The sequence below is a fragment of the Lycorma delicatula genome, chromosome 1 (genome assembly GCF_047948215.1).
Source record: "Lycorma delicatula isolate Av1 chromosome 1, ASM4794821v1, whole genome shotgun sequence".
Taxonomy (NCBI): Eukaryota; Metazoa; Arthropoda; class Insecta; order Hemiptera; family Fulgoridae; genus Lycorma; species Lycorma delicatula.
Genome location: NC_134455.1, coordinates 254,202,311 through 254,214,325, shown reverse-complemented (window position 1 = coordinate 254,214,325; position 12,015 = coordinate 254,202,311). Strand labels below are relative to the sequence as shown.

Sequence of the window (12,015 nt, the reverse complement as noted above, 5' to 3'; positions counted from 1 at the left end):
CTAATTTATTATACAATTCCTGTGACACAAAATACATAACTTACCTTTCATAAATAGGTATCTATTCTAAAATTGCTTTATGATATTTTGTTAAAATATAAATTTCTTTATAAAATTCTATTAATGAATTCTTTGCTCAATCTACTAAAAAAATAACGTTATTTATAGCTGAAATAATGAAGAGTGGCTGGCACATGATGTTGCAATTGATAAACTCCAGCCACAACTCTGGTACCACTTGTAAAGTATAGCAACATACATCAGAGAGAGTGAAATGACAACATGAGGAGTGTGGTAGTGACAACTGGTTACCTGCCAAAGAACTTTGACAGACTGCCATCTTGTATTTTTCAAACTATCAGAATGAAGCACATGCCATCAGTCTAGTGTCATACGAGGTGCGACAATAAAGTAATGAGACTGATGTGAAAAAAAATGTTGCTTACCGTTTTAGTGTTGTCTCCTTCAAAGTAGTTCTCCTCTGATTGCACACACTTATTCCAGCGCTTCTGCCATTGATGGTAACATTTCTGGAACTCATCTTCTGTAATATCCTCCAAGACCCTTGTCACAGCTTTTTGGATATCTTGTGTTGTTTCAAAATGGTGTCCCTTAACCGCCATTTTGGCTTTTGGAAATAGAAAAAAGGGATCGTATTTTATTGCTTTTAATATTAATGCCACAGTTTCATAAGGATTTTTCACGTTGACTGCATGAGCTAATGAAAATGATGGCTGTTTTTTACCATTATGCAATAAAACTGATTTCATGCAAACTTTAGAAGAGGCAATAAAAAGATGCCTTTCTTCAGGAATATGCTGAATTACACGCTCTGTCATCAGGCCAACATCAATATCAAAGACACAATGAGATTTTCATAGCAAAATAAGTAGAAAGAGTTTTAGTTTGTGTTCTAAACGTAGTAAGTTTTGTTTTTTCTACTAAAACATTCCACTGTTATAATCTAGACCCCAGAAGTTCAGCTTGCTGCTTTGATAACTTTAAATCGCAAACTAAATCGTTAAGTTCATGTTGTTGAATTAAATGAAGAGATTTCTCACCAGATACAGGAAGAAATTCTGCAATATCCTCTACATCATCTGCTTCATTTTCAGATTCATCTTCTAGCAATGTCGAATTAGATGGTGGTACATGTACAGGTAACTTCTCTTCATATAGTACCACCTTTAGAGCTCAGAATACATCTGCATATTTCATCTGTTTTTGAATGAAAATCCAAATAGATTTCTCATACAAAAGTAGCAGTCGGTGAAGTGGTCCTTAGGTTCAAGCTAAACCATCAGTGCAGAAAATGACATGGCTTGTTGTTTCCCCTTCAACCTTTCAGTTAGAATTACAATATGCAAATAACAACAGGTGCCCAATTTTTTTTTGATCCCCGAGTGCACAATCAAAATAAAATTTATAAGCTGTTTTTATCAATTCAGAGATAGTCTTTCTTTGAGATTTAGATGGAAATTTACCAGCACAACAAAAATTGTCTGAATGATTTGAACATACACAAACTTCAGCAGAAGCAAATAAAAACGATATGCAAATAAAAATGAAAAAAATCACTTTTGTAAAAATGATGGCAAAACATTATATTTTATGAAAATATGGCAAAACACTAATTACTCTGTGGAACTCAACACACAGTATAAACAAGTGAAGCTAGACTGAATAAGATTTTTATCTCTGTAGTAGGCAACAACAGATTTCTGTATGATGTCATCATATAGACATGCTTGTACGTGTCTATGTCTCATGATACAACATATATATGTATTTACTTTTTTCTTTATTAAGCATGTATGCATATTGTTTAAAAGTAAAAATACAGAAACTATTCTTAATTGTAACCAGAAGTTGATCAAAATGAGTTTATTATAAAAAAAATTAACAAATTACGTTAAAACCTTTATACAGTAAAACAATTTCAATCGCATATTTGAAATCAGCACCCAAATTAATTCACCTGAGAAAAGTAGTGATACACATTAGATACAAATTTTGTGTAATCTGTTATAAATAATATTCAAAATAAAAATAAATTAAGAGGGTGAAATGATGAGATTTTTTTGGGATTGAAACCAGAAAATACTCTTTTAATGATATTTGGACTATGTATTGACAAGAATAATTTTTCTTGTATTCACAAGAAAAAAATTTTAAGGCCATTACGTGTAATAACACAACGGGCAATCATACTGATGGTATGAAGATACTTCCGTATGCTGTATGTTATCTATCAATATTTTTGTTTCATATAAAGAATATAAGTATAATAATTTTGTTATATTAAATAAAACATAAATAATTTTTTTTTAAAGAATTTTTTAATTTATCAGTCTCTTATAAGATACAGCAATATTTATCTTTCCTATTTTATTACAATATTTATTGCTTTTTTTAAAATTATTATATCATTATATTTACTCATATTTTATACATGGATTTAATGAAGTGTAAGTGGGTTATAAAAGATATCAAAAGCCATTTGTGACAATTTTTTACTTCTCATCTATTGTAAATTACTCACATGAGGTACTCTGTTTAAAAACATTTATATATATATATATATATATATATTTTGTAATCTGAATTTGAATCTGTAATTTGAATCTGTCTATTTCCAGACATTTACATTTATACCATTTACCTAGCCCACCAAATGAGTATCTTCTATTCAATGGAGAGAAAATTGATTCTTTTCAATTTTCATTTATTTTCTTCCTGTTTCTCCATGTTTGTTTCTTATTTAATTAAACAGCACGTTTGCAATACCTTAGTAATGCTGGCAGTTTTCTGTGCTTTAGTCTAACTATGAGAAAAACACCATCAAAAAGGTGGCACTAAGACAATCATGTTATTGAATAAAGCTATATATTCAAATGAAACCAATGATAATAGTGACTGTTCTTTCCCAGAAGAAAAAATTAGGATTTCAGAAAACCTGATTGAGTTATGTGAGAAACCATCTTGTACATATAACAGTGCAGAAGACAACTAATAAAGATAGAGCTTCTTCTTGTAAACATGCTATTCAAATAATAATTCAAGAGACAGCTGGTCCTACATCTTTCAGTAAAAGCCTGATTGTAAAAGAGGGAATTAGTTTGGGGATGAATCAAATATAAATAATTTTTTTTAATAAATTTGATTAATAATATACACAAGTCATACCTTCATCATTTCTCTATACAGTCTCCTGCAATATCTACACACTTTTTCCGATGATTTGGAAGCTTGAATATTCCTTGTTCATAAAAAGTTTAAGGACAAGTTGTCAACCAATTGTGCACGCGCTACTTTGATGTCTTCATTGTTCTTCAATTGTTCCCCTCTAAGCGATTCTTTCAAAGGTGCAAGCAAAAAATACTCATAGGACAAATTTGGACTGTACGGAGGATGGTAAAGGGTTTCCCAGTGCATTTTTTCCAATTTATCTCATATCAGAATAGCAGTGTGCGGCCTGGTGAGAAGGGGAGAAGGATGACATCTCTCATGAGCATACTATGTCTTTTGTTGACTGTACCGGTAGGCAATAGTAAGCCGCATTCATTTTTCGTTAAATGTGGAGAAAATCAATAAGTAAACCTCCCCTTGAGTCAAAAAGAATTATTACAAGAATTTTTCCAGCTGACAGAGAGGTTTTGGCCTTCACTATGGCCAGTCTTCATCATTCCTTAACCACTCCTTAGTCACCATTTTTGACTCAGAGTGTACTGATGGACCCCCCCCCTAATCACATAATGATGGATGCTTGTGTAATGATGGGTGCCTAATCACATTACAATGCGCCTCAAAAAATTGTCCCCTTATTGCCAAAATTGATTCGGAAATCTCTCACAGATCTCCAACCTGACCTGTTTTTGATTTTCGGTCAACAACCTTGAAACCCATCGAGCACTAATTTTTCTAAAGCCAAGATGATAAATGATAATGGGTTGAGCACTTCCAAAGCAGGTACTCACTTCTGATGCGATTTCTTTAACAGTGAACCGGCGATCACCTTCGATAAGTTCTGGAATTTCATGGATGTTGTCAGCTGTGAGACTTGACCTTGGGCGTTGATCATGACTTTTGTTTTCTACACTTTCTCATCCACCCTTAAATTGTCTGGCCCATGTATACACTCAGTTCTGGGACAGTATAGCATCCCCAAACTGTATCTTTAAACAAGTAAAAATTTCTATGGGTTTAATGTCTTCATTAATTAAAAATTTTACAATTATACATTTGCAACAGATGATGGAACCTCTTGCTCACACGTGGCTGTACTGACAACAGAACAGAGCAGAGGAGCTAACCAAGCTGATTACCTCTCTCTAACACACCAAACATTAATCCCCTCACTCCGCCATCCAGCTCAGAACTGCTTGTTTCATAGAATAGCAAAATTACCATTTAAATTTGATTCACCCTTGTATATGTTATTTGAAAAATATATATATTTGAAAGATTTCCATACGTGAACTTAAATTGTTTATTTCCATTATCTGTGCCCAAGGTGAATATGATTTAAGTTATTTATATCTTAATTTGTTGTCAAATGGTTAGGGATTAGGCTTTTTTTTTTAATGGAATGGCTATAAAGTAATAAGTTTGCTCTGACTTCAGAAATATGGTGTACATTCACTATAAATTGCATATTTCACTACAAGCAAATTGTAAATTGAAAATCTGATACCTAATAAAGAATATTATTTCCCCTCAAATCCTGCTTATTGACATAAGCTAAAAAACAGTAATAATAATACAAATTAATATTTTCGACAGTCATATTTATAATTTTCAGTTTCTTTTATTTCTTAAAGCAAGTGCATTTATTTATTTAGTTTTGTTATTTAGTGATCCTGCTAGTTGAAACAAGTTTCTTTTTAATAAATTAGTCTGTATTTTTAAATATTTAATAATTATAAAAGTGTTTTGATATAGGTTCTTCTAATCTGTCTAAAAATACAAACTTACAAAGGGTAAATGCTAGCAATGTTAGTTAAAAACTAAATATGTCAGACAATAAATGCATAAGAGATTTCTTTCATGCATTACTGATAGTTCTAAGGTGAGACTTTTTTGACTTACTGTCAAAATGGTGGGACAATTCTGAGTTACTAATAATATTTTGGGCTAACTCTTCTATTCATAACTTTAACAGTCTTTCTTTTACATAAATGAGAGTTAGGATTGTAATAATCTTGGTCTACCTAACAATAGCAGAAAAGCTTCTCAGACAAACATATTTGATGCTCGCATCATGTTTTAGTATTTGCTCATAACTATACATTCACTTTTTTAAATAATATTATGAATGCAGCTGTAATATAAACTGGAATACTTGCTTTTCTCAATTAGAGAAAACATTTTAAAGGATTATGTAGGATGTGAGCTGACATCTGTTTATGATAAAAAAAATAATTATAAAATATTGTAAAAATTAATGGTCAAGTGATTTAACAATAAAAATGTAAAGACAGGCAAAAAGATTTATATAAAAAGCATAGTTTATTCTCCCACAGTGAACTATTGAAACTGGGTAATCAAATAATGGTTTCTGAATAGATTTTCAATTCAGAAGATAGTTACTACAAAGAGAAGTTTCAGGTAAAAAGATAAGAAATACAGAAATTAAACAAAAATTTATTCACAGCCAACTGGTTTATAAATTAACAATTAGTAGAATGGGTGAACATTTTAGCCACATTATAAATAACTTTTGAAATTCTGCTGACACACTGATATGTTAGAAAACTAAAAATACTATTTTTAATAAATAAAAAAATACTGCTTATTTTACTTTATATAAAAAGTATTAGTCTTTAGAATTTAAAAAAACAATACTAATAAAGAAAAAGATTAGTTTTCTTAGAAGAACTCCCAGTAATGATTACCAAGCATTAATACAGAAGTTAACACTTAAATCCTTAGTTAGGGAGTTCAGCAGATATAAATTTAACACATTAACAGTTTTCATTACTAAAAGATAATGGTAGTTAAAATGAATCAGTGAATATTTAACTTTGACCTTCCTAGAAATTCCGAAAATATTATCAGATCAGTAGGCTAAGTTTATTTTAAAAATAATTCTGGAGTTTTGAACGAGATATGACAACAAACAAGAGAAGTAACGCAAATTCTATAAAGCTGATAATCATGACAATAAAAAACTTACAAAAAATCCCAAAATACAAGTTTTTATTCAAGTTCTTTAAAAAATTCTTTGATATCAAGTACTCTTGTTTTAACTTCAGGGGAATTATCTTGGTTCAACTCTTCAAAGTTTGCAGAAAATAGAGAATTTAATTTGTGTAGCTGATCCTTCCATAAGTTATCTAAACATAAAAGAAAAAATACATGACTTCAAACAAAAAAAAAAGAGAGTGAATAATGTTAGTATGTCAATTACAGAATAGAAATAGTACAACAGATTGTTCATATGCATGAATTTGGGACATACAATACACATTTGCTTTTCTTTCTTTTGGTATTTTTTTCTTGAGATGCTTGCCTTCTTTTCTGACTCCCTAAGTGGGGGTTTTCTCTAGTTGAACTTTAGCCTGCAGTGAATCAGGTTCAAGCTGTTTCTACGTTTTAACTTCATTTTCATTCTTCTACTGTATTGAGCCTTCAATATGGTTGAAGGCTCATTCCTAGGTTGTACAGAACCATTGTTTCTGGGCTAATTTCTCTAAATGGTCTTTAATTTTTTCATTGATATGTTTGACAATACTACCTAGGGCTGTTGCGAGTTCAAAAAACTGCATAATATCTATCCTTGGCATTCTGCCAAGCACAATATTCCTAGCCTCAAAAACTTTTTCTATAGCCTTTTAAACAGCTACTTCTTGCTTATACATAGGGAAAAATGGTGCCCATGACAATTGACAAAGGCAGGTGGATCCCTGCATGGATCATCCAGATGTAATGGCTCGCCACAAACACAGATTTGTTTCTTTGTACATCATGTACGTGTGACTGAATTTCCAATATCCAAAGCACTGCAATGGAATTGGGATAAGCAAACAAACATCCAATCTATAGAATCCAGCCTTTACATTCTCTAGAAGGTAAAGACAAGCAAAGTGGAGGATGTAACTTCTCCGTCCTGTCGTGTGTTCAGTCACTGACTTCATGAACTCCTTGTACACAACTACTTCTTTTGAGATGTTTAGTGTTCCATGCGGTGAAACCTCAATGTCTACAACTCCCATTTTCTTGGCTTTCTGTAGCTGTAATGATGTGTAATGTTAACTGTTTCTATATATAATCCAATATTAGTTTTTTTGTTTTCTTTACAGGTCCACCTTCCATGACACCTCAAACTATCATGAAAAGGCTAGACTTTAAGAAACCCCCTTCTTTTCCCAAAATATTTTGGAATCAATCTGCTGCTCTTCAGTCCAAACTTAGTTTGATCTGTCTTTACTTTATCAGTAAACTCAACACTCTTCCTTTGGTTCACTTGCAAAGTCAGAGGCTCACCAGGACAAAGGTTTTATGTAGACCCTCTGCCACAGAGTATGTGGGAGCGAGTCCAGCCGAAATGTCACAAAGTACAGGTGGAGAAGCGGTTGGGCATGTCCTGGATCACTGATCCTTCCTGCGTTCGCGAGCCAGCTTCTCCCAGAGATTTAACCCGGCTGGTCAGGTACTGCCTGACCAGCTATACCAACATTTCAGGGCCTGCACTTAGCAATAAGAGCTCCAATAACCTTACTCATGAGACAATCCCCGCTAAAAGCTGAAGTGACTGACATACAATGAGTGATACAAGGCTTCAGCAGAGCAAGCTCACATCAGATCTTCCCCAATCTGGTTCCCGCAACTAGGAGGAGGGATAAGCACTTCCTATCCGCACTCCGCCCAACATCAGCAAAACACACCATGGTCATGCCTCTTGCCCTCACTACAGACAGTGTAATTGTGAAGCGCAACCGTGACCAGCTCGGACAGCTGAGGTCCACCAATCCCATACTCCACAAGGAGTGCTCCTGAGCAGTACCTTTGTCCAGTTGACCGATATTTAAGTACTACGTCACTGCCTGTCCTGGACATGTGCAAAAATGTAACTGCACAGATGTAAGGTAGGATTCTGACCAGCAATGTAAGGAATGTAGTCTGCTTTCTTTAATGAAGGTTTTTTGTTCCTTATCTTAAATAAAAGGCAGAATACACAAACCTCATCAAATTATCAAACTGGAATGAATACCTCACACATTTTTCTTAGATTCATTGGATCAGTCACATACATTGTAATTTTTTTTTTTTTATTATTATTATTACAGTATGTCAACAATTCTTTATGGATGATGTAAAATTTACAACCAATTTATGTATTGATTGAATTTTTAACCAAAGGCAATTTATAAAGAAAAAAATGCACATAATGATCTTCACTAGTTATATTTAGAGATATACATTTGAGAGAACATTAAAATATATAACTTCATAGTATTTTTATAAATTTAGTATTTGTTTTTCTGTGCTCTGCATTTACGATTTTACAAAAGCAAAAAGGTTTTTGTAAAACATGGGAACCATATTTTAGGAATAATGTAACGAAATAATTATATAAACTTAACATTTAAATCATTAGTTTTTCCAAAAAAAAAAAAAATTGCTTTTTGGATAATATTATCAACACTACTGAATTTTAATTTCTTTAACTGTTTATATAAACAATTAAATAAAAATCCTTTGTTAGATATTAATTACAAGCATTTCCATGCTCAGTCCTCTAACTACCATACTTTTTCTACTGTAATAATTAGAACTCTGATTATAATAGCTAATGTGAGCACAAGAATACTTGCACGAGATGTGCTAAAAAAGACTAACTATATAATAAAAACTTATTAATGTATTTTCATCAAAACTTATTAATGTATGACATCGCTTTCATATTGGAGGGACAGGTAGAAGGAAAAAATTGTGCAGGAAGGCAATGTTTGGAGTATGTAAAACAAATTGTTAGGGATGTAGGATGTAAACTGAAATGAAACGACTAGCACTAGATAGGGAATCTTAGAGAGCTACATCAAAACAGTCAAATGACTGCAGACAAAAAAAAATGTATTTTCAATTTTATGTAGGTTACATCCCTTTAAAGTAGTCCCTTTTGTTGACAATACGCTGCTCTTAATCCTTCTTCCATTTTTTAGAATGCTTCATGGAACCTGTTTTTGGGGATGGTATGTAGCTGTTGTATTTTGATTAATCACATTTATATGAAAAGTTACATCCTTTCAAGCTTACCTACAATTTGGGAAACAAGAAAAAGTCTGGAGAATAGGGTGAGTCAGATACAACAGGCCTTGTGTTTTAACAAATAAGAAGTGATGCATAAGCAGGTGTTTAATCATGGTGCAACATCCAACTCTGACTTTGCTACAGTGGGACAATCTATCATAACCATAAATCATGGTCTCATCTCCTGTTATAATGTTTTTCAAAAAGTTTTCATTGGCACTGGTCTGGTCAAAAAGATACTGATGTTGATACAGTTCTCTTTCTGATCATCAGTCAGCAAATGTGACACAAATTTTGTAGACATGAAATGCATACTGTTTTTTCATTAAAGTTATGCGACATGATTCTACGCTGATGCCTACTTTTTTTTACAATCTCTCAGGCACCTTAAGCAGCAATCCTCATGAACCTTAATACAAACTACATTAAGGACATCATCACTTGTTGACATGTAAGGTCATCCAGGTCTGAAATCTTTATTGGTTGATGTGCTGTCCCTTTTAAAATAACTGAATCATCTGTATCAATGTGATCCATTCATACATTCTTCCCTAATTGCTTATAAAGCACTTTAAATGTTTTTGTGAAGGTTTTCCAGAAAAGCAAAATTAATCACTGCATGTGCATTCTTCAAGATCTTTAATTTTGACTTTGTTAAAAAATAAACAAGAGGTTAGTTAGTAGATGTGTTTATTCCAACCAATGTAGCTTGCAAACCAACAATGGCAACATAATGTGTCATGGTGTTGTGTTTCTGAAAGTTTCCACTAGCTAACACCACTTGTTGGAATATGCTCTGTACACTGGTTGGTTCACTACTACAAAAGTTCTGTCATTTTTTAACACATCTCATATATTCATACAAAACAATACTACTATTAACAGATGAAAAATTACAGTAAAATAATGTCATGTTTATATGACTTCTTCAATGAGTACATAGATGGAAACATTCAGGTCTGTCTACCTTAGCTTTGATGAAAAATATTATTCATCATTATTATCTACAGGCAGTACTAAGTGTAAATAAAATGATTATTAAAAAAATTTATTCTGTAGTGATTAAAGACAATCAGACAGATGTAAATAGCTGGATTAAATGATTTACTGAAATCAACTCTGCAATTAGTGTAAGTTAAAAAAAATAATCACACATTCTCAATGTGGAGTTTAACATCACATTTTGAAAGATGTCTCAAAACAGAACTGGTATATGTCTTTACATAACCATATAAACAGTATATAAAATAGTCCACTCTACAGTATAATAATATGTACAAACTGTCTATGGTACTTGAATGATGGAATAAGCTTCAGTTTGTACAATATAAATTATAAATTGAAATATTATATAAATTTAATAGTTTATGAACATAAAGGCCCATGCCTTTCTAATAATTTATTTATTCCAAACAGTTGTTTCTTTCACTTGAATGTTTTATAATACTTTTTAAAAAAAAATCAGTATCATAAACATATCATAAGCTCATCTAATCATATTTTTGTTGAATATCAATTTTTTTTTGATATTCAACATATTTGATATTCAATAGGGTCTATTATTGTTTTGCTTAAAGTGGAAATTGGTGTCTCTTTGCTTCTCATACAATACACTGTGTTCAATACTATTATGTTGTTTTTTTGTACCTAGAAAGCACTTGTAATTTATTTATGAATGATAATCATCAAAACTGAATTTGCTATCCATACTGTTAAAACAGGTGAACATGAATCCTATTACTGTCTGCATGAACAATTATTATTTCACTGTGTAAGAAATTAAAACGTTTTTATATATATTCTTACCTTGTAATTTTTTAACCAGAAGTAGAAAGACATTCAATGCTTCTTTTCTAAGACGAGTATGTTTTGGAATACCTACATTAGAAATAAAATAATTAGATTTTGTAAAAAAAATTCCATTTCATGGAAAAAATAATTTAAAAAAAAAAAGGAGTAATAATAAATAAATCTTCTTATTTAAAATCATTCTGTTACAAGTGGAATTAAAAATGTTTTAACAAGCTCTCACTGAATCAACATTCAATATGGTCTGACAAGTTGGGTGGAGGATGTATAGTATAATTAAGTTTGATGTTTACAAGACAGAAGTACAAAGGCATAAAGCATCTAAGTACATACAAGATAAGTTTAACAAGTAAAAATAGATACAAAGAGTTTTTATATTATTTCAAAGAGCTAGCTTTACTGAATATTTTCAGAACAGTAAAGGCATTTTCCAAAAAAAAAAAAAAATAATTACATTACTCAGCAATTGTGTCATACATATGATAATACAAATATATCTAGAATAAAGCTATGCAAGTATTTTCATAATTACATTTACCAAAACTTCACAAAACCTTATTGACTCAATAGAAAAATATGCAAAATATGAGAGTTTTAGTATCTTAACACAATTTTGGCTTATTGAAATTGAAAATTACATTTTTAGTAAATCTTATTCTTTTTATTTATAATAATTCTATGTTTTCCGTTTAATTAATGTGAGAGAGTGTTTTACTTATTTTAATTTTTTTAAAACTGTATTAAATTAACGTTTTGTTACAATATTATTATAAAAATATATACTAATTAGCATTTCTGCAATATTAATATTAGTATAATTTTAATATCATAAAAAATTACAAAATTTAAATTAGACCCCCAATATGTTTAATACATTGACTGCCGCAATGTGTAAGGAAAATCACTGCGTAATGAAAAATCATGTGTAATGAAAAAAATTCCCATCAGGCCATA

General features: G+C 31.2%; 1 protein-coding gene across 1 annotated transcript in view; it reads right to left on the bottom strand.

The window, feature by feature from the left end:
• Nucleotides 1-5,627: 5,627 nt before the first annotated feature.
• Nucleotides 5,628-12,015, bottom strand: part of LOC142330495 (proteasome adapter and scaffold protein ECM29) — a 183,073-nt gene continuing 176,685 nt past the window's right edge. Inside the window, exons 35-36 of the mRNA XM_075375784.1 lie at nucleotides 11,059-11,130; nucleotides 5,628-6,335 (exon numbers count right to left, since the gene is read on the bottom strand). Coding sequence (XP_075231899.1) covers nucleotides 6,199-6,335; nucleotides 11,059-11,130 — 209 coding nt within the window. The 3' untranslated portion in view covers nucleotides 5,628-6,198. The remainder of the gene's footprint in view (nucleotides 6,336-11,058; nucleotides 11,131-12,015) is intronic.